This window comes from Nyctibius grandis, chromosome 4 (assembly GCF_013368605.1).
Source record: "Nyctibius grandis isolate bNycGra1 chromosome 4, bNycGra1.pri, whole genome shotgun sequence".
NCBI lineage: Eukaryota > Metazoa > Chordata > Aves > Nyctibiiformes > Nyctibiidae > Nyctibius > Nyctibius grandis.
The window spans coordinates 83,017,426-83,039,957 of NC_090661.1; the positions used below are offsets into that span (position 1 = coordinate 83,017,426).

General features: G+C 40.7%; 1 protein-coding gene across 8 annotated transcripts in view; it reads left to right on the plus strand.

Annotated features, from left to right (window-relative positions):
* Window positions 1–22,532, plus strand: part of GBF1 (golgi brefeldin A resistant guanine nucleotide exchange factor 1) — a 107,923-nt gene that overhangs the window by 50,603 nt on the left and 34,788 nt on the right. For 7 of the 8 annotated variants that reach the window (XM_068399993.1, XM_068399994.1, XM_068399995.1 and 4 more), the window contains 5 exons: window positions 11,402–11,533; window positions 16,660–16,778; window positions 17,405–17,513; window positions 17,876–17,936; window positions 19,635–19,689. In XM_068399993.1, coding sequence (XP_068256094.1) covers window positions 11,402–11,533; window positions 16,660–16,778; window positions 17,405–17,513; window positions 17,876–17,936; window positions 19,635–19,689 — 476 coding nt within the window. Of the gene's footprint in view, window positions 1–11,401; window positions 11,534–16,659; window positions 16,779–17,404; window positions 17,514–17,875; window positions 17,937–19,634; window positions 19,690–21,133; window positions 21,233–22,532 lie in introns of all 8 variants that reach the window. The other variant, XM_068400000.1, reaches the window with a different exon arrangement.

Sequence of the window (22,532 nt, forward strand, 5' to 3'; positions counted from 1 at the left end):
GTGTGTTGTGTATTTCAGCTGGAGAGCCGGGGCTGCGTTGTGCCCTAAGGGAAGGAGAGAGGGATTGAAGAAGCCTACATAAGTGTGTGAACCGGAGCCTGGCATGAACAAACAGCCCTGTTTATCTGTGTGAGCTGAAGTTTTGTGCTGTGCTGTCACTTTTAGATCACTCTTGCTGGACAGCATGCAGTCAGTGATGGCCTTTGTAAAGTTAGGACAGGATCACTCAGTTGAGCTTCTGAAGCACTCTAGTGGTTTCTTCTGTAATGGGCATGTACTAGATCAAAAACACTAGCAACAGATGAAAATAGATCTATTTGGCACTTTCTTAGAGACTGTAACCAGTATTCTCTTTCTAAGGTGTAGTGCTAGTGGCCTGTATACCAAGGAGTTACTCATCCTCCTTATACAAGCCTACTGCTCAGGATACCGGTTATCTGTCATGTGTTACATGACTGCTTCAGAGAAGCTCATGCAATGAGGAGCAGGATCATGGGCTTGCTAATGTCAAGCCATACTGGAACTGACTCTTTGTTTGGTGTCTGCAGTCTTACCAGGAGAGATATGAGCTGTCAGTATACATGTGGACTCCTTCTGTCCTGAAAAACTTTGTATAAATTGGCAATGTTAAGGATGTGAGCAGAAAAACTTTGTCTGGGATTGCAGCCAGTCATTGGCCAAAGGTGTTGCAGAGGGAGCTTTGACTCAGTCTGGTGCTTCAGAGTATCATGTTGCCTCATGAAAATAGTTGCATTCATAGGCTACCTGTACTTGTGCGTGTTCTGAAATAGTAGCATAAGTAGGATTTGCAGCATTGTTTAGACCTCCTGATGAAAATCATGTCAAAATCCTGGATACGTTTATAGAACTGGGTAGAGCACAATGTGAATTCTGAAAATCCTAAAATTCTGTTATTTCTGTCACTCACCTTCTTCAGACAGAGCAAGTGGAACAAAATCAATAGTATTTAACCTTATAGGCTGTCAGGAAAAAAAATGTTCTTGGCAAGTTTTCTTGACCAAAACAATCTTAACTTTGGTTTAAGACTGCCAATTATGGACCTTGCCAACAAAGATCATCTCTTGCTGGGGGATCAGCTAGTTCAGGTTGAACCCCAAATGGCACAAAATCGTGCTGCTTGGGAGTAATTCTGAACTACCTGTACCTTTTTTTCTCCTGAAGGCATATAATTTCTGTTTAACTAAGTATATTGATCCTCTGAGTCTGGAGGAGCAGGCAGAATAGGAATCAAAAAATACTTTTCCACCTCTCACCTGTTCATAACTGCTCTTTGGGATGGTGCTTTGACCCTAGTAATTAATGGGGCTTGTTAATGGAGGATGAATTACTGTCTTCATATTCAGATATGGTGAAGTATAATGCTTAGACTCCCAGCTGGTAGAGAAGGTAACTGTTTGTGTATTCCTCTGTCCAGGCTGCAATAAGGGCAACTAACTTTTTATGAATGTGTGTAATCCCTTCATTTCTTCACATAGATTTTTAGGTCATTTTGATTCCTCACAGACATTTTATTGTTATACAGCTGATGCCTGATTCCAGGACATGGAAAAAAAATGTGTTTAATTGAGTTGGGGGCTGATGAAATATTGTTTCCATGATGCCTATCTAAAGATACATCCTGTTTGGTGGTCCGTGAAGTTGAATTGCATTCACAGATCTCTTCAATTGCACAAACTGTAAATGAGTGTTAAATCTTGGGCTTCTGCTTCCATTCATGTACCATCAGCACCTTGTATCAGTAGATTGCTCTAGCACATAGCGGTATGCAGAAATAAATTTCTTTCCCCAGTCCATTCTCAAGAACACATTCACTTGTTTTCATCACTCTAGGAATCGAGCTGCCTTTTGATGGAGGCAGTCTGAATTTCTGCTTGTGTCTATGTACACGGATTACTGATTGCTTCAATTATTGCCGTGGGGGGAAAAAAAGAAGTTGCTTAATGTTCTTACTGTTGTAGTGTCTTAAGGCAAGAGTTGGATTGACTGCCACCAGGCCAGTCTCTTCTCCCTTTTGCTTCTGTTCTGTTTCCACTCCTGTAGGTTTGAAACTAATATTCCCATGGTGTTTCACACCCTCCTATCCCTGAAGCTCCTGTTTTGCATCTGTGGTAACTTAGTGTGTTGGTTCTTGAGCTCGGGGTAATTGTGTCTTGCCGTTAGCACTTGGGAATTTTACTTTCTGGTAATAACAGGGAGAAGCACAATGTCTCTTAGATTGGTTCAGGTTAGACAGAAGAATTTGCGTAGATCATAACAGCAGGGTACGTTAAACCTTTGAGAGATTTTTTGTCATTAAAAGATTCTCTTTCCTCTTGGGCCATCGGGCTTTTCTTCATTTCATCCTTCGGATTTTGTCTGTCTCACTGATGCTTTTTAGATTCTCTGGCAACACAAGAAATGTCTTGACTTGTTTGGGATTTGTTGTTCTTCAATTTCCTTTTAATTTTTCCCCTTGGCACTCGTGGGCTTCCCTTGAGGAAGGAATAAACAGAATGGGGTAACATCCAGACAACTAATTGATGATAAAACCGTAATCTTTTTCTCCAGTCTCTTAGAAATAGTGAAGCTTTCATTTTCACAACGTGGTGAATTTGCAATGAGAGCGCTATTTGCAGCGTGGTAGACACACAAAGCTGTGGAGAATTACTGTGCTTTAAAATACCAGGGAAGAAGTTTTAATTTCTCCTGGGCTTTTAAATTGCCTACTTAGTTCGGGCCTGGTACTGTGCAAGATGTATAAAATACCATAGTGAAGCAAGGCCAGTGAGAGTTCTGTAAAGTGTCACAACCTAATTGTTCTTTGACATGTGTGAATTTCTTTTAGAAAGGAAAAAGAGTGCTTAAACTTGACATATATCAAACTTGTGCTGTCAGTAAGATGGATGGATCAGTCCATCCTCTGGACTTGGCAGTGTGCAATGTGATTCCCCATAGGTTTCATTTAGCCTAGTTGGCCTTGTTAGAGTTGCCATGCTCTCTTCCTCATATTAGGAGGGAACCTTGGGAAACCTGGCCCTAATTCAGAACAGCAGCAAGATCAATAACTATCAGCGATTGGTCAAGGGCAGATCAGTTTGTCATGGGATGATGGCTTTTTGCTTTGCTTTAGTTTGGTTTGGTAATTTCGTTTAGAGTTGAATGTCACGGGATCAGAGGAGTGCCCGTGGGCACTTCAGAGCTGGTGCAGGTTTATCATGAGAGCTGGCTGTTGTCATGTGCATGGTGATTTTCTGTAAGAAATCTTTCAAAACAATTTCAGCTGGTTCTAAACAGAGACAAAAGGTGAAGCGTACCTGCATTTCACTCACCTTGTGGTAATGGGATTTTTTTTTTTTTTTTTTTAAAGAATAGATGTTAAATTTCCAGTTACCTGTGAACCTCTGCATTTTAGCTTACTGAAGGACTTTTTCCTTGTAGGTGTATGGGAAGGTTGATCTCTCTTCCCTGGAAGTTGTTCAGAGCTTTTTGTTAAGTAACTTCCACCCATGGGGAAAAAAACCCTTCAGAAAGGGATAGGATCTCAAATCAGTTTTTGTAGAGCTATTGAGGAGTTCAATTTTCTAGAGTAGGATTAAGTGCTATTACAATTAGCACTAACAGTTTAGAGCTTGCATCTGTCTGAAAAAGCCACAAAAGTAGTTGCATATTCCACAGCCTAGCAGAGGATCAGGTCAGCTGTGTTCCCCCATCTCCTTTCCCTGAGAGCAATCAGCCTCTCTCTAATGGAGATCAAAATTTATTTAAGTAATTCTGAATTTGCATATGTGGCTTTACAAATCATGGGTCTTGATCTAATCTTTCTCTGGAATGTGCTAACGTAATCAGGTGTGGCTCTAGTGCTCATCCTCTAGTATGACATAGGAGGAAGGGTTTCTAGAAAACAAGTATGGATTAGCATTGAAATTACACTTAAAGGTAGGTGGGTATTACTGTTCACACTGGCAATAAACACACTCATAGGAGACCAATTTGGAAACAGTAGGCTTTTACTAGGTAGAGTTACTTGATTTGTTGCCTTTCATCAGAATAGTCATGGTCCTTTCAGAGGTATTCAGGTCACAGGGTGGGAGGAAATGCTCTAAGATTCATAGCAAGATCTTCTGGTGACCTTCAGCCTTGATATGCCAAATTACCCCTCAGCTCCCTTTAAGAGTGATTCTTATTTTGAAGCAGAGCCTTTTGAATGTATCCTCTGACTAATACATGTCAGTGATAGCTCAGAAAAAAGTGTGTCAAGATGCAATTATTCCCATCTCTGCTGTCTCCTCAGTGCTAAGAAATAAAAGCAGAATTAAACAACTTGAACTTTTGAAATAAGCTGCTGTCCCAACAACTTAATTTTTTTCTGCACTCAGCAATCTGTATGACTGGCATTAAAAATTCAAGAAGTGAATAGTTATGTCTGTACTTTTAAGCCCATCTGGATAGAAACCATGGAAGTTTGCACTTTGTTTAGCTCTGTGCTTCCTGTTGATGGCATTTGTTTCCCTTGTGAATGAAGTGAGTATCTTCTACTTCTCGTATCACTCCCTCTGGAGCAGAATACTACATCTGGGAGAAAAGCACTTGGAATAACATTGGAGACACAGAGGAATTTTCAGTGTAACTTTGGCTGAAGATACTCTAGCAAGTACCTGCTTATGAAAAAGTGCCCAGGGATTTTTAATGGGCAGTCAGAACAACTGAATTTGAAGCATAGCATCAGATGAAACCCTTGATAACTAATGGCTAACACTGGTAGGACTGTCAGTGCTTTTGCTTTGCCAGTAGATGTAAATAATTCCTATAGGATACACTATTTCAGTTGAATTTATGCTGTCCTGGCCAGAGGATATCAAGAGTCAAATACTCAGTATGCATTCTGTCATCCTTCTCCAAAATAAAAATCTCAGCTCTGAGGGGCACTTGAGATCTTGGCACTATGGAACAATCATTTGTTAAAGTCATGTTTAATGAAAGGGAGATAAACACATGAAGCTGGAGTGTGACAAATGAAAGCATTTGTGCCATTGTAATGAAATTAGGCAAACAGAACAGGCTTGACAGCTCTGGGTTCCCCCTGTCAAACTGCATTTGTAATTCTAGCCTTGCATTCATGTGCGGCTGTGAATGGCACCGTTTCCCTCTTAATATGGTGGGCCTGGGCCCCTGAACGATGACTTTAATTCACAGGGAATTTAGATTTGAAGAGTATATTTTACAGGCATACTGAAAAGGATTGCAGTTAATTCTCACTTTTCCTTCGCTGGCTTGAATATCCTTAATTTTGGGCCTGTGTTTACTTCTGTCAAGTTTTTGGTAACTTATTGTAGTGAAATATTGATTTCAGAGATACACAAAGCTTGCTTCCATACATCCCCACAGTGAGCTTGTATGCTGCGTTATGCAATCCCAGCAGCCTTTTTAAATAGCTCGCAGTATTTATGTGTTCTGGAAGGTAGGGTGTAGGCTCTTGGCTCGTCAGCTTCTCCCTAGCTGTCAGAATCCAGCTCTCCTCATCTACTAAGAGCTTGGATTTGGGGAACCTGTAGGGAATGTCAGGTGACTACTCTTTTTTATGACCTCTTGTTTATCAAGTTTAGTGGACATTGCCATCGTTATTTTCAGGAAGTAGGACTAGAGATTTCTCTGATCATGTTAGCTGCTAGGTCAGACTATACAGGTAACAGTCCATTCTCATTTCAGATACGAAAATCTCTAGAAATGTGGTATGCATTGCACTGTGTTGCAAGGGCTGGTCTAGACCTTGCAAGAAAAACAAGACCAAAGCAACAACAAAAACCCCTTGAGGGGAGAGATGGCAGGAGGATTCTTTTCACTTGAAACCTTGACTGTACCAGGACTGTGCCAAGGGCAACATACATTCAGGAACAAATCAATGTGGATCATCTAGCTTAGCATTTTTACACTTGTTACCCTATATTAATTGGCTGTTAGTGAACTGGAGTTAAATGTTGGACTAAACTTCCTAGCTAGAAGAAGTCAGGGCATGTCTTTCATTGCAGGTGCGGGGTGGCATGTGTTCCAGTCAGTCTGGAGAATCTGTTTTTGGAGTTATGAAACATGCGGCTCCTCTGCTCATCAGCTGTAGAGCTGTGGAAAATGTAGTTTTGCCAGGGAACCTAGAACCAATATTCATATGCTGTTCTGTGGCTGTTACCTAACTGACTCTGTGTAAAGCAATTTCGAGCTCTGCAGATTTTTAGAGAGGAACAAGTTACTGTAGTTCTGTTCGCTAGATTTGTTAATCTCTGGATTAACCAACAGATAATCACAGGACTAACTTAAAGGAATTTCTCCTTTCCCTGTGATCTTGCATTTTGATCTGGGTGAGATTGAACCAGTATTTATTCTCAGCAGTTAAGACTTCAGAAATGTTTTTGAAAATCTGAAGAGTGTGGCTACTCAATACTTCTAGATGGTTTTAAAAGGCGAGTACAATTTTGTCCTTTTTTCCTTGTAACTTTTCTTCTCTCTAACTTGCTGAGAGAGACTGCAGGGACTTCTCAGCCTTGGGTGAAAAGACAAAATGTTTTGGTGTTTGGTGGGAGAATGGAGAATAAAGTGTATATAAAGTCACGTAGGCCAGAAAGCCGGTGTTTGCAGAAAGTGTTTTTGAGGGTGAGCCAGGAAGCACTTGCTGTTACCTCAGTCTTCTGTGGCATAAACTCATTGAGCTCCTAGGCAGGAGTCCTGAAGAGCTGGATTTCTGCTCTGTTACAGTGTTATTTTTGTCTTTTTCTCACCTGAAGAAGAAAAGAGGATGCCTGTTTGTTGTACAGTTCAGTGCATAAGCAGGGAAGGTAATAGCACATGCGTGAAGCATTGCTCTTGTCTGAGCTCCTCTGCATTGGAGAGGTGCGTGGGATACAATTGAGACAGCCTTTCTGGAGGCTGGGCATCAAAGGCCAACAGCTGCTGCATAAGAGGAGTCCAGGTCATGTGGTTTGGGTTGCAGTTGCCTGTCCTGGGGACAAATGATGTTGAAATAACTTGTCATAAACAATTTTTTCTCGTTCATTTACTCTGATTCGGAACGCATAGCCGATCCTGATAAGAGTCATTCAGGAGTGAAGAGTTGAACTACCAGAGAAAGCAGCTTATGTGAGCATTTTAGATCAGGAATGTGCCAACAGTGTGCTAACAATAAGACACCTCTTCCGAGGGGGACCTGCTCCTGTACTTCAGGAGAAAGGGGACACCGGAGGTCTGATGCAGCTTGTTTGCTGTAGTGCCAGAATGGCTGGATGGGATTGCTGAAATGGGAGTTAGGTGCTTAAACATGAATTAGTTGTTTAAATATCTTTATAGACCTGTGTGTCTAAGCGCAAATAATGCATAGGATGAATGAAGGAAAGCACTGTGGTCTCAGGAATTCCCGCCTCATATTAAAATTTCCAGCCTGAAGAGATGACTGATATGCTACTTAAGATATTCTTTCCCTTCTTCTCAATCTCCATGCACTGCTTTGAGCTAGCTGAGCATTTTTGGGTGTAGTGCTGGTGCTGGTCTCTGCTTGCTTCCCTGAAATTTGGTTGAAGGGACCTGTGTGAAAAGAATGGGAATTGCTTTCCAGCTGGTCCCCAAAGCAGCCCAGGCTCTTAACGTAAGACTAAATCATGTTTTAATACCATTTTCCCTAGCTTTGAGTAGATTGAAAAGGAAGGCTGCTTGTAGGAATCCCTAGTGAAATTTTGATCTCCTTGTGGACACTTGTTCAGTTTTTCCTCTTGTCATACCCTAGGCTGAGGTCATGCTTGCAGGGTTGGTGGATTTTGTGGTGGGTTTTTATTGTTTTTTTTTTTCCCCAGAGCTGAAAATAGTTACCTAAGCAGAGAACTGTCCTGTGTTTTCTAATTCAAACACTGAGAAATGTCTCTTGGCAGGAAATATACTTGGAGAAACATCTCTCTCAGCAATTCACAAGTCTCTCACTGGTTATGGTTTCCTTGATTGTAATGCCTGAACCTGAATCTGGCATTGCAAGAACAAGGGAGTTGAAAAATCAGAGCTACTTTTTTTGGAAAGCTGTTATAAAAGTTCAAGTATGTACTTCCAAACACTCACTGTTTACTTTATATAGCCTTTGTTTTGGCAAAGGAATTATTAAAGTTATAATTGATCTTACTGATGTTTCTGAGGTTCTTAAGATATTTTCAGGAGAGCATAGCATTACTTCTACAGTTAAGTGCCAAAAAAGATCGAGACTTTATGTAGTGTCTCTTTCATGAAGTTTTAACTTGCTGGGCAGAACAATTCCCTTTAAAAACTATGGTCCTACCTTACCAAAGTTTTGTGAAAAGAGCATTATTCAGTTCCTACTGTTCTGTACTCTAGATTATACTTGAGCTCTGGTAGTAAAAGCTAGCAGAGAATGCATCTTGCAGTTGTAGTTATTGATCTGAAAGGGCTGGCAGATTGGTTTTGGACACTGCCATGTATAAGGCTATGAAAACCTTTCGGGGAGAGAGCTTCTGAACTAATTTCGGTGAGCTCAACAGCATTGAGTTAAAAGAAGAGGATTGATCTGTGACTTACTGACTATTTGCAAAATTTTTACTTGGTTGAAAAGTTCCAAGTAGCTTTAGTACCACTTTCAGATGCTGAACTGATACTTCAGCCAATGAGAGTAATCTGCTTCAAGACAGGATATAGCAAGAATAGCTACAGTATGAGTGTTTTTCTGTGCTCTCAGTCTTCCTATTGAAGCAAGCACCGCTACCGAGATTGAGTTCTGCTTTGAAAAGGGAGCTGGTGACCCCTGTAAGTCCTCAACGCCTGCAAATGCTGCAGGTAAGAAGAGCTCGTTGTAGTAATCAAGTGAATACTCCTCAGATGCAAACAATTAGCAGTGTGATTGGTGTTTCACTGAAATTTAGATCTTTCAGACAGTAGTCCTTTAGGGGATAAGTCTTGCACTAAAAATACTCTTGTTTAGTATATTGAAAATTTTTTTGTCAATAACAACAGCACCAGCTATCCAGTCTGAAACAGTTTTACAGCATACACAGTCAGTTTCAGAAAGCTTAATGTAAAATGCTGTGTTACCATAAAAGCTAGAGTCTCTGAATATCAGGGAAGCTGGCCAGAGTTGCTCTGTAATCAACAGTATGTGTCTAAGTTAAATCCTAATTATGACAAGCCATTTTGTGATCTTCATGTAAGTTGAGAATTTCAGTTAGACTGAAGGGGAATCTAATCTTTAACCACATCAACATTCACAACTTTAATTGAAAGAAAAAAACGAAACTCCCCCCACTTTTGTAAAGAAAGTGTCTATTTGTTGTCCTGAAAATGGGTTACTGGAGAGTATGATAACCTATGTATCCTCTGCTAGCAAGTTTGTCTTCATCATCTCATTCCACCTGTGCAGCTGTGTATATTGGTTGAAGTCTCATTTTTCTTACTAATCAAGGGGCAGCTTTTCCATCCTGAGGCTCACTGGATTGAAGGAGGCTGGAGGAATTGGCAGGATTATGATGGTGGTGACTGTTCTGTAGAAAGGATCAGTTTTGGGGAAGAAGAGTTCAGTGGTGTTGTCCAAGTGCTTGTAACAAGACAAGTGTTCTATAAAGCACACTTAAATAAACATTGATGAAAACATATCTTATGATCCTCTGCATTTCCATGAGCTATTGAGAGGTGACACAATTGTAATGTCACACGAGGATATTATCTGACAAGTTGGGGGAGTTGTTCTTAAGCCAAGAAGGTTGAATCATCACGTTCCTTTTAACCTCGTATAAGCTAGTGGTGTTGGCCTTACTTGAACTGGTGGCTGAAAGGTAAGAGACTGCACAGTGATTCCCAAAGTTCTTTTTTTTTTTTTTAAATTTCAGTTTTGCTTTAGTTAACAGCAAAACTATTGCACTTTGATGTTGTTCTCCGTGGTCTTAACTATTAAAAGAAAAAATCCTGCATTATTCTTCCTCCTTTGCTTCCTCACTGTAATTTGTCACAGTTACATTAACATGCTTTCTGATAGGCTTTTTACTTTGATACTTAAGGCTTTTCAATAGGAACTATGATAAAATGGAATTTCACTTACCTTAGAATCAGGAGGATTTGGATTTTTTTTTTTAAGTAAAATAATTGAGTTATGTTGATAGATAAAAAAGCATCAGCTTGTCTAAGGATTCAGGAATTACAGGCTTTTTTCTCCCCCAGCTCAAAAAAGCTCATATGACAGATAAGTGCAATATTGCATCATCAAGAATATAAATGCCAATGTTCCTGTGACACTGTTAGCCATTAGCCTTGTTAACTTTTATTAGGAGTAAGACGTATGTTTCAGCAAGTTGAGCCAAGTGTTTGTACTTAGATATTTCTGGTCTCAGGATTATCCAAGTTACTTTTAATACACTCTTCTTTGCCTGTGTACTGGCTGTATTGTGGTTGACTTCACCTGCTTTTTAATGCTTTTTCTCCTAAATCCTCCGTAGGACTCATCTTGATTCCCTGTGTTGGTTTTCTTGGTGTTTTTTTGTTTGTTTGTTTTTAATTTTTTGTTTTGATTTTGGAGGTTGGTTGTTTTTTGTTTGTTTTTTTTTTTTTGTCATATTCCCTAGTTCTGGCTGTTCTTTTCTCTATTTCTTTTTCATTCCCAAAGCTTTCATTAATCATCTTGAAAAATTTAGGAAGCTTGTTAGTTGTTCTTTCTCCAGCTCAACAGCTCAGTGCATTTGCCTTCTTGGATTGCAGCTTTAGAGAGGATACTTGCTGTCCAAAGCAGCAAGTAGAGAAGAGTGCCCTTTTTTTCTTCTTTGGTTGAGAGGCTTATACCAGTATTCTAAGAACAAAGCAGAAGAGTCTTTAAAGTTGTTTAACTTGTGGATTTTTGCTAAAATTGCCAAGCAGACTTCTAGTGTTGCAGAAATGCAATTTGTATTCAGGCAAAACATACAACTAACCTGGTTGTATGTTTGTACTATGTATGTGAGTAGTATGAGGCTGTATGTGTAGCAGGATGTTACAGAAGTGGCAGAAGGTGAGGCAGAGTCTATATAGTTTATGTGGTCACACAGTTCCAAGAGTACTAGGAGAATGCCTGCCAATTAATTAAAGCATGAATTTATGCGGCAGTGTTTATAGAGCGTTCTTACAATAGGATTTGTTTTAGAAGGCTGTTTTGAAGATCGTAAGAAAGTGAATTTCACAAACCATTGCTTTTAAAAAGATATACATATACGTGTGTGTGTGTGTATATATATATATATATATTTAAAAACAACCCTGACCTTCCCACCAGCTTCCTGAAACTAAGCTGTTGCAGGCTTCTTTCCTCTGAGATTAAGCTTGCTGTAGATTCTTAAAGAGAAAATGAATCCTAATGAATCAAGTCTAATTAAACATCTCTTTAAAATTATTTTTATTTTAACAGAGCTATCTGAAATTGAACCCAACGTCTTTCTTCGGCCTTTCCTGGAAGTAATCCGTTCTGAAGACACTACAGGCCCCATAACTGGATTGGCCCTCACCTCTGTGAATAAGTTCCTCTCATATGCACTAATAGGTATGTTATGTGACTTCCTGGGACTTACCAAAATGCCAGCCAAATCCATCTCCTTGAGAGATGTGTCTTTGGCCAGGATACATGCTTGCAGTCTTAATGAGGAGATTGGGGAAATAAGAAAATAGTCATTAATGCTGGGGAAATATACATCTGCGGATTGTTAATATCATACCTGCTGGTCTTTCATGGCACTGCAGCAATGGGTGGAAATGGAGCCAAAACTTCTAGTCTGCCCTGGCTGCTATGTGTGCTTACGGCCCACTGCTGGGCTGTGGTGGTCACCAACTGCTTTTTAATGCAATCTGAGCAAAGGGCCAGGGAGGGGAGAATATGAGCTTGGATTACAATGTTGTAATATACATAAACACAGTAGAATTTATTAAGTTTTGTGGACTAATATTTCTGCTCTAGAGTGCGGATGTTTTTTTGCCTGGTCCCAGACCCTGTCCAGTGGTGTGCCAGTACTCTTCGCTTGTCACAATTGTTGTGGCAGAGACAGTTTTGCTGCTTCCCAGACTTTCAGATGTGTGCATTCTCCTTTATATTTGTGAAAGACTAATAATACGCATGTGGTTAGTTCCCATGGCTCAGCTGGCTTGTAGTAACTCATTAGCTGGCTTTCTGTCTGCCTTCTATGTGTCATCCTGTTGTTAGTGGTGCTTGATTTTTCTGTGTAAATTCTGTTAGTACTTTCTGATCGTATCTGTGTGAATTACAAAACTTGTTATCTATGTTTGTTTATGCATAGTCTCACTTGGAGAAAATTACCTGTCTTCCTCCCCCCTAAGATCAGATTTCTAAGTTATTTTCTTCCTTTACATTGTAAGTGAACAGTGTTGAATTTTTGACACTGTTGCTTTAAATATTTTGTTCTTTGGAGTTAGCATGAAAGAAGTTAGAGGAATAAAGGGCTTGATGTAGATGCAGACCACTTTTGTGGGAAAGATCCAAAATTAAAATGAGCCAAAATGGGGACTTGCAGGAAAAAAAATTTTTAAGAGTTTGATGGAAATTTAGTGTATCAAGTCATCAATTAGTGGGCAGTATTGGGTACAATTAGGTGTCAAAAAATAACTAAAAGGATGTAGTAATGAAGTCACTTTGTAGGAGAATGAAGAAAATAAATAAGCCTATATAATGTGTCCCCCGAAGGACTAAGCAATAATGCAAAATATGTTAGTTTCAACATAGAATGAAGGATGGACTCCTCTTCTGTGCTTTTATGGTCTGGGTGGGATCAGAACATCAGGCTGGTATCATGTGTCCAGGCAAATGTCTGCACAGCAATTGACTACAAATACTTCATTTGAGGTAGAAACAGGAAGAAATGTGGTTAAGAATTCGTAGCCTTTCTGTAGCTACTTGTTATTTAGAATATTAATTAGGTCACTCCAGCAAGGGCGCATCCCTGTAACTGTCCATGAGTGCGTGTCTTTGTAGTAGACCTTGGAAAAGACCCTCTGCCTGGCTTTTGTTGTGGAGCAGAACCTGTAATCTAAGACCTCTGTTGCTGCTTCAGGTGACATTCACAGTGGCCTTGTCCTTTGTGCTGCTCCAGATACCACTGGGGCTGGGATTAGTGGTGCTGACTGAACATCTGGCTAGGGTTGTGTTGTTAAATTAAAGCTTTTTGGCCTTATGTTTCTCTCTGTCATATAAGACTAAAGGTAGTCTAAAGACTGTTTGCCTAAAGACAGGAAAAGCTTAAAACTGTCCTTAATGTACAAATCTGTTTCAAAATGTATGACCCAAGGAAGGAAGGACTCCGGCATAACCACAGTGAGGAAACTTCGTTGCAGCAGTTACTTGTGGTACATTTTGGGGATGCATAATTGACAGGTGAAACCAGCACTTTTTTCAAAAGTGTCATTAGCTGTATCTGTTCTGTGAGTGGATGGCTTTTGCTGTACACACTGGGTTGAAAACCAGCGGACAGTGAAAGGGCCAAACTCCTCTGATAATTATCTTTGTTTAAAACAGCTTTCTTTTCCTATTTCCAAAGCATTTCATTGCTAATCCTCATGCCATCTCACTGTTTTTCTTATTCTGTCACATGTCAGCAGGTGGTTATCTGTCTGCTTTTCAGGCTAGTATTGCTGAGGGATATGTTTTAAAACCAGTTAGAAAATAATAATTCTTGAGTAGCCTTTGAGAGTTCTCATCTCTAGTAGTCTGAATTGCAAAGATCTGTTCTGAGATTGTTGCATGCAGCAGTTCACTAATGGTATAGTGTGCAGTCACAGCTCAGATAAAATGACTTGATATCCACCATGCTTGTGTTTTAGTAGGAATAGTTAGCCTTACAGAGATTATCCTCTGCTCTAAGTACTACTGTTTCAAGAGTTATAGTTGAGAAATTTCATAGTAATTTTTAAAGTATGAGAAAACCGTGCGACAATACTAAACTCCCGTTGATTTTTATCTGGCAGATTAGTTATTTCCTTACTCAGCAGTTTTGCACTAGCTAGCTAACTGTCAGCCTTTTTGATGAGCTCAGACCTTAGCTATAGGAAGACTAGTGGCTGAATTTCAGAATTGTATTTGTTGTATTTTCCTCAGAAAAGATATGTGCTCTTTTTATTATCACAGTGTGTCCACAGCAGCTTCTGGCTCCATTTCTAAAGTTAATTTTCCCTGGTGTTCCTGAAAACGACATATCTGTAAGTGAGTAGCTGTTGCTCAGCTTCCAGTGAGAGGACTTGCTGTTTGGGGAGTTTAAAGCTTATTCTCCCCTCTACCTTCTCTGTCTCCTTGGTGATTTATTTTAGTTCCATTAAAGGTGTTACTGAGCAGGCTTCTGGCTTTCCTGGGTTTCCCTGGTAGTTGAGAGCCTGGATTTTCTGCTTTCTGCTTGTTCTTTTGCCTGCCTGTTGTGAGAGTACATCCCATATGAAATGTGTATGTCTAGATGGGGTCTCCGGATCTTTGCATTGTAGGTGGCAATTCTCAAACTGGTATTTTGCCTCACACAAACTTATTTTTGCTAGTGATTCTGAGCAGGCATTGACACATTTTTCTGTACTGTTTTCTCACAAGGGAACAAAGATGCAGAAACAAGACACAGAAAAGATCAACCTGCTAAGTAGAAGTATCTGTGCTTTTAATTGAGCTCAAGAGGCTTTATAAATTGACCTGAATTTGTAGAGCTGGTCCAGGGAGCCAGGACTGAAGTAGTCAGGCGTGATGTGTGTTGGGATAGAGGTGTGTTTATTAGTGTTGAAGGTAGGGGCTAGAACAGCGAAGCAGTAGTCATAGATCTGGTAAAGAAGCTTATGCACAACTTGCTTCCATTTCCTTTTCACACAGGCTATTTATCCATAATAATGACTGAATGTATCCCTAGCCCTAGGGCAACTCACACCTGTTGGAAGAGGTGACAGTGAAGTGAATCTCTGTGAGTTCTGCCTGTGGGAGCCTTCTCTGCAGCAAGTGGCTTTTTCCTCTTGATGCCCACTTAGCTTCTTTCCGCTGTAGTTGTTAGGTTGCTTAACAGTAATGCTAACATAGGTGCTGGCACTGTAACACCACTGGTCTTTGCCTGATTTAATTGAGGGAATTTAGAATGATCCTACATCACCATTGGTGATTTAAGCTATTATTTCCATTTGTGAATAAGAGTGCATGGGGCACCAACATATGGCTGACTTTACTGCCTCTGGTAGAAGAGTGGTAGCTTCTAACTGGATTCTAAGTCATTATCAAAGGTACACAGAGAGCAGCCTTTGACAGCCAGGCCTCTTACCTAATGCTTCCTAGTGTCAGAGTTTGGTATCCTGCTGAGTGCTGCTGCTGATGCAGGTAAAAAATGACTGATTGATCTTAGAGCAGACTCCTTGATAGCTCAGTGAGGTTTGACTAGCAAACCAGGAGAGGAACTCACTCTCAACTGTAAAAGACTTTTGTGTGTGTGTGTGAGACAACTATGTCAATAGTAGGCAAGCTCCCCTCTTAATAGGGATGTGTAAGGGTTGGCAAAGGAGAAGTGCTGTTCCTATGCAGATTTATGGGATTCTGAAGTACAATGATGCCATTTCAGTTCTGGGCAACTATGAGAAGTTTCTCATCCTGCCGCCCCTCAGAATCCCCACAGTGTGGTGGAGGCTGCTCTCTTTGGACCACAATAAGGGCAGCTTTCTTGAATGCCTAGGGCTTAGCCTCTCGTAGATGTGAACACAACTGGAGTCGGGGGGAGTCTGCAAAGCTTCTCTGCAAAGTATACGAGGTCTTACTTGGTTCTTCTGTCAGCTTAATTCTTGCTGGAGTTCAGCAGGCCCTACTGCCAATTACTGAGGTATTAACTCGTGTTTAGGTTGTCTCTTTTCTTTCCTAATGACTGTTTAGGTAGGAAGGTAACAAGATTCTTGCCCAGTGCTGTATTGTTTAAGTGAGAAGGAAATCAAAGCCGGAGGCAGCTTTTCTGAAGCCACTGTAATGTGGCACAAGATACAGTTACTAGCAACAATCTCGTCCTAAACATTCTCTCAACTGCATCGTTGTTTGTAGCTACAGAAGACTGAAACAGAGAGAAGGAGCCTTGATGAATGATTGAAGCGGGAGGCCTGCAACTGTGATATCTAAACTGTGATGGTGTCTGTCTGCTGTTGTCCCTAGGGAAAGCTACTGGTCCATTCCTTCCCCATCTCCTATTCCTTGGGAGGGTTATAGAACAAGAGACAATTTTTCCTTCTCAATCTAGTGGAACCTGTTTGGCATTTTCTTCTCGTGGGAGTGAATTTGAGGTTCCCTGTGTTTATGAGCTGTTTTCTCTTTATTCCCAAGGAGGAACTGAATACATTTAACAGCTGATTGTGCTATACTGTAGGGAACAGGACACAGTCTTACAAATTAACATCAAAAAAATATGGAGCCAGTAACAACTGAATTGTAATTATTTTCTCTGTTAGGTGACATCTTTTCACAAATGTAAATAGACTCGTGATAAAGTCATTCTGAAAACTCCCAGTTTTAAACTTCTGTTACTGGGAGGTGAGTTGTGCTCTTGTAGGGTCAACACACAAATTAAGGAAGCAGATGGCAACAAAGTATCTCTGTGTAGATGTCTCCCCACAGAGGTGATAGGTTGTAGGTAGCCTTTCCCTGTCATACATTTTTATTCTGTTACTCAGATCCCAGCCATGAGGGCACAGCGGAGGGGATGGAGAACATGGCAGATGCTGTCACTCATGCCCGATTTGTGGGCACAGATCATGCGAGCGATGAGGTTGTCTTGATGAAAATCCTACAGGTAAGTGGAGAGAAATGGTAATTACCATAATGGTTGCTGCCCGTTGTAGAACATATCCTGTTACATGGAGATGAAGAGGAGGGAGCAGTGTTTTGACTCTGTAGGAGCTTAGTGACAGACTTTATTTTTAAACAGATGGCTCATATACCTGTGGTAAAAGCTTTTCCAAATGAAAATAATTAAAAGCTTAAATTAAATGATTTTTAAATTAAGGGCTTGATAATGTGGTAGTGTTGATAATCGTCCCTTGCGCATGGTCTGTGTTAGTGCGGGGGAAATTAAGCATATGGAGCTCTCAGACTTATTTTTGAGAACAATTCTTTGTAGAGACAAACCTATGAGCTATACACCTCTTTGGTTTATGTACTTCTGAGCAGATAGCCAGTTACTGAATTTAAATATTAGGTAGCATGCAGCATATCAGGCCTCTTCTAGAAGTGGGTCGGGAGATTATTCGTGTCTCCTAATCTGTCTGTTTCTTGAGCACAGCATTCAGTTTGAAATGACTCATGGAAAACCCTTAGGTTTTCTGCTCATGGCAGTCCTTCTTGAGGAAGCCAACCTTCTCTTGGAAATGCATGCAAGTGTCGTTGTACTGTGGGACATACGGGTGCTGTTCTTTGCAGGTTTTGAGGACCTTGCTGCTTACTCCAGTGGGAGCCCACCTCACCAATGAATCTGTGTGTGAGATCATGCAGTCCTGTTTCCGCATATGCTTTGAAATGAGGCTCAGCGGTAGGTTTGTCCATACTTCTGCAATTGAAAAATGGTCGGGTTTCCTTAGCATTAACAAGTTCTGTTGTAGAACATGCAGCTGTGGAAAGCTGCTGAGCTTTATAATTGTGTCTTTCTACAACTTCATGGAAAATTTGTTCTGAGTTCACTGAGTCACAAGTTGTGACTGCTCTTTTTCCCCAGCTTTGTGGCGCCACCTTGTGATTATATGCCCATTTGCAGTAATGCAGTGTTAGAGCTGGTTTTAATAAATTTGCCGTAATCTCTGTAAACAAGGCTTGGAGGGGAGTCTGCTTGAAGAAGCCTCTTGATAATATCACACTGAGTAATGACACCTGTGTTATTTGTTTTTGTCTTCGCAGAGTTATTGAGAAAATCTGCAGAGCACACTCTGGTCGACATGGTGCAGCTGCTCTTCACAAGGTAAACCTGCTTGTGTTTGCCTCAGCATTGCCGAGATGGCCCTCTAAGGACAGAAGGATTCCACGCTTCCACTTAAGGGCCCTCAGAAAAATCATCCAAAATGGTCATTATTTAGAGGTGGAAGGGGATGAAGGATTTGGCACTCTTCTCTTGGGCTGACCCTGTCAGACTGCAGGGAGACAGAGGTAGGGAAGGTTGCCTGGTTTAAGGTGTCCTTTGAAGAGAGATGGACAGCCAAGTAATGAAGAGCTTTAGGATAGGGAACCAGTTTGAGGACAGAGAGTGCAAACTTCACTCAAAAAAAAAAAAAAAAAGCTCAAAAAAATATAGTTCTCTTCAGGAGGGAGAAGAGAAATGGTATTGAATAGTCACATGTTGATTTCAAGCTGAGAGCTTTGACCTCGTGTATCAAAGAGAATTTTAAACTCTAGAGATCATATGTCTGGGACAAGTGTTCTGCCCTTTTCAGCACCCTTCGGGTAATTAAGATTACTTCTTTTAAACTCAAGCAAGTTATTTAACTTCAAAACTGTTTTTCCAGGTAGTGAAATAATCATAGACTTTCTCTGGGTATTGTGAAAAGGAAATGTGCACATATAGAAATACTTTTAGTAGGAAAGGATTGTAGTAAAACTGACAGCTTGTGAAACACAGTTCTCATAATATTTTTCCCCCATTGTCACACTCAGTTCCAGGGGGTTCTCAGGGTTTTTTTTTTTCTCTCTGTACCCTTTGTCACGCAGTGCACTGGATGAATGTGGGGCAGAGTCAGAATCAATCTCTCCAAAAAGGATAGAGCACTTTACTTTTTTTCCAAATGCATTTGTGAATTTTATAGTGCTTATTCATTACTTATCGTGTATCCTGTCCTCTGTCCTTCTCGATAAGGCTTGGAGACACCACCGCCATCTGTGCCTGTGGACATTGGGATATAGAAGCAAGGCAAAGACAGCAACTGCAGGAGTGGTTTGGCCGTCTTGCTTTCCAGAAAAAGAAGCAGCCAAAGCTCTGCTGCAAGGCTTTTTATCCCTTCAGCAAGCAATGATAGAAGTGTAGTATAGGAACAGAAGGGAGAGCAAGGTGTGTGGAGTTGCAGAGCTGTATGCATTTGTCATTTGGTAGCACAGGCGACAGCTGTCTACCTCCTTTACTTCTGAGACAGGGACTGCTTAGCTCAAAGCATTCAGCTTAAACTCAGGTCCGCTGTGTGCTATAATTGTATTTATAGGATGCAGAATAGAGGGTAACTACTGGGGTTTCTACAAAGTTAATGAAAAGGGTTGCCATGACTAGTAATAACATGTACACTGCAAGAGTCCTGGTGTGAATGACACTCTGGCTCAGCGGCTGTTTTTAGCAGCATCAAAGAAACCTGTTTTGAACCAATCTAATTAGTCCACTTCTGAAAACATATACTGAAGGAAAAGAAACTGTACTTACATGACGATTAACAATGAAAATCGATATAACAAGATTGCCATTAGCAGTAATAGCATGCAAAACACCTCTCATCTATACTTGTTTTTTTTCCTCTCAGCAGACTTTGGCAGGAAAAGACACTAAGAACATCTCTTTTTGTGGAAAAAACCTGATTTTGGTTTTCTAGTATCTGCAGCATGACTGGAAAGACCAGTCTATTTTTTCCCCTTTTTGTTAACCCAAGAAAGTTTATGTATTTTGGCTTGTTCTGTCTTGCAGGTTGCCTCAGTTTAAAGAAGAGCCTAAAAGCTACATGGGGACAAACATGAAGAAGGTAAGACTCAGCACTGCATTGGCTGTTCTGCTTTTGTCTCAGGCTTGCTTTGTTTTCACACTTGGATTTCTTCATATCTGCAAGTCCCTAGTTCCCTGAAAGAGCATGTTTAACTGCATAAATGGTCATAGCTTCATTGATTCTGTCGGATTAAGCCCACATAGTCCAGTAGTGAATCTTGTTAATGATGCTGCTGCCTAAGTGAGTCAGTCTGGATTCTGGGAACAGCCATCAGCTGCTGTGGGCTAGAAAATCCCAGCAAGTTGTGGGACCTGATGGTGATGTCTTTTGATAATTTGCTGTCTTTTACTCTCTCTCCAGCTTCTTTCTCATCTTCATTCACTACAGGTCTAATACTGAGCTCTCAGGATTATTTGTCCAGTTCTCCCTGTGTAGAAAGGAAACTTTTTGAGGCTGGTGAAACAGCATGAAAGCATTATGAAATTGGACTATTGTAGAAAAAGCTTTGGTGGCTTCTAGAAGGAGCAACATTCTGTAGCGAAAACCTTAGTTCACATGGGCAATGCCATCTCTTATTAGCAGCCAAATCAAAGTAGACTGTTTTTTTTCTCCCCTTCCCTAAAGCACAATTTTCTGAGGGTGAAAGGTCCAGGTTTGTTCAACACCACCACCTCCCTCTATACAGTGAGGTTTTTAGCAGCTGGATTCTGTATGGCAAATACCATAAATGTGACTGTATGTGATTATTAATGTAATAATTTTTTAGGTGGAGGGAGGTCCACTTGAGGAATTCCATATATACTTCTATACATATATATATTTTTTATACTCTATATAAAGAATGTCAATAAAAATACAGGATTCTACTTTTGAGAGCAACAGGATGGGAAGAAGAGTGCTAGAGAAGAAATAACCAGCTTTGAACTTACACTGAATATACTATTTGTAGCATTATACCTTCCACTCTGTTTTTATTTTTAACACGTTGAGAAAAGTGGCAACATTGGGTAAATGTACATTTCAGAGCCAGTATAGCAGTGTTTCGAGAGACTGAATGCTTAGTTGTAGGAATCTGAAACTAGCTTGGGGCTTTAGTTCTTGTGTAGTAACCTAATGATTGCTTGTTTCCCTTGCTATGGGAGAAAAGTGGCAAGATTTGTGATGATGGGAGGTTGGCCTAAGGAAAGCTAAAAGAGATCAGGCTAATGTACTGCAGGTATCAGAATTTGTCATGGTCTGTGTAGAGAAGATGTAATGTGAAGGTGAATTTGAATTTAGGAGGGTTACCTTTATCAAGTGATGGCTGCTCCCAGCTCAGTTAAGTGATGCTTTGTCTTGTGTCTTGATCTGTGCAGTTACCTTGTACTGTCTCTTAGCTGTGCATGCCAGGAGTCTGTCTTGCAGCCTTGCACTCTGCCAGGTTATTCTTCTCTTGGGGTTTATTTTGCTTTGTTTAAACCATGCATTTGCCTATCTTTCACAGATCTCTTCATGTCTCCTCAACAAACTGGAGCTAAGTAGTGGGGAACAGCCCAAAGCCCTGAACCAATTAGAGAGGGTATTGCTCTTTAAGAACCTGAAGGTCTCTCTCTCCCTTCTTCCTTCTTACCTTACTCCCCTCTTCCTTCTCTTGTAAACGCCACCTGAGAGATAGTTTTGTTGTGTGCAGCAAATCTCCCTCCACTCATTTGACACGGCATGGCTTGGGGGACAATGCATGCAGCGGTTGCTTTGCAGTGTTGTGGCTGCAGCTGGGGCAGGCTTGGGAGGGAGAGACCCTTGTTTTACTGCAGCTTTCAGTATCTTGGTAAGTGCCACCTAAGGCACCATCACGGCATCCTCTGAATGAAAGGAGTGGGAGGGCATGGGCAAGATTTGAGTCCTCTATGACAGTGAAAAACTGAAGAAGAGAAACGTCAAAAATGTAGATTGCTCTCTGAAGACTCAAGTGTTCTGTGTCCAGCTGTTGCTCTTGGTTATAGATGTAGCAGTATACCTGAGGAGTCTCTTGACCCAGCATGCCTTAGACAGTTTTACTCAAGGTGAATCTCTGAGCTTTGTTACTTGACACAAGACCACAGAGTTCAGTGATCTCTAAAGCTTTTTTGAAGGAGATTGTTGTACATTTTCAACATCTTTGGCCACATTTCTTCTGAAATTAAATATGGTTCCCAGCACAGTATGTGCTAATGCGTGATGGGTGGGGTTGAACTGAATTACAAAACGTGTTAGTCCCTGCTAGTTCCCCTAGAAAATACTCCTAAAGAAATATTATAGGCCTGCAGATTGTTGTTTTTAGATTGATGAGAGAAACCCTGGGAAACTAGCTTAGATGGGACCCTTCTCAGTTTTTCATGTTGGTTCATAAACTTAATGTAGCTTTAGTTGTTGTCTGCCCTTAATGCTATTTGATGCAAAAGGAGCTGAACAGAACATTTGGAGATGCGTTTGCCATTCCTTTGTCCTGTGTCTATGATCAGGATAGTTTGAAAAGACAATGGCTGGAGACTCGCAGATTTATGCAGTTACACAGTAGAAAAGACTAAGAAATGTCATCAGTTGTTGCAGTGCAGGCAGGTAGGTAAGTGAGATAACTGGACCGCATCAGTGTCTCCAGGACTTGGGTCGTGGACTGCGTTCTCTCTGCATGCTTTTGTGTCTTGAACGCTACTTGGTGTGCTGACCAGTTCCATTCTGCATCTAGAATGAGCTCATGTTTTAGTATAATCACTTTAGTTACTAATCACTGGCCCCTGCCCTTTTCTCTTGAGGCTTACAGTATCTTATGGAAAAACAAACGAGTGCAGGTAAGGTGGCTTGTAGAAAAACAAGATATTACAGACCCTTTAAAAAGAATTCTATAGCATTACATTTTCCTTCAC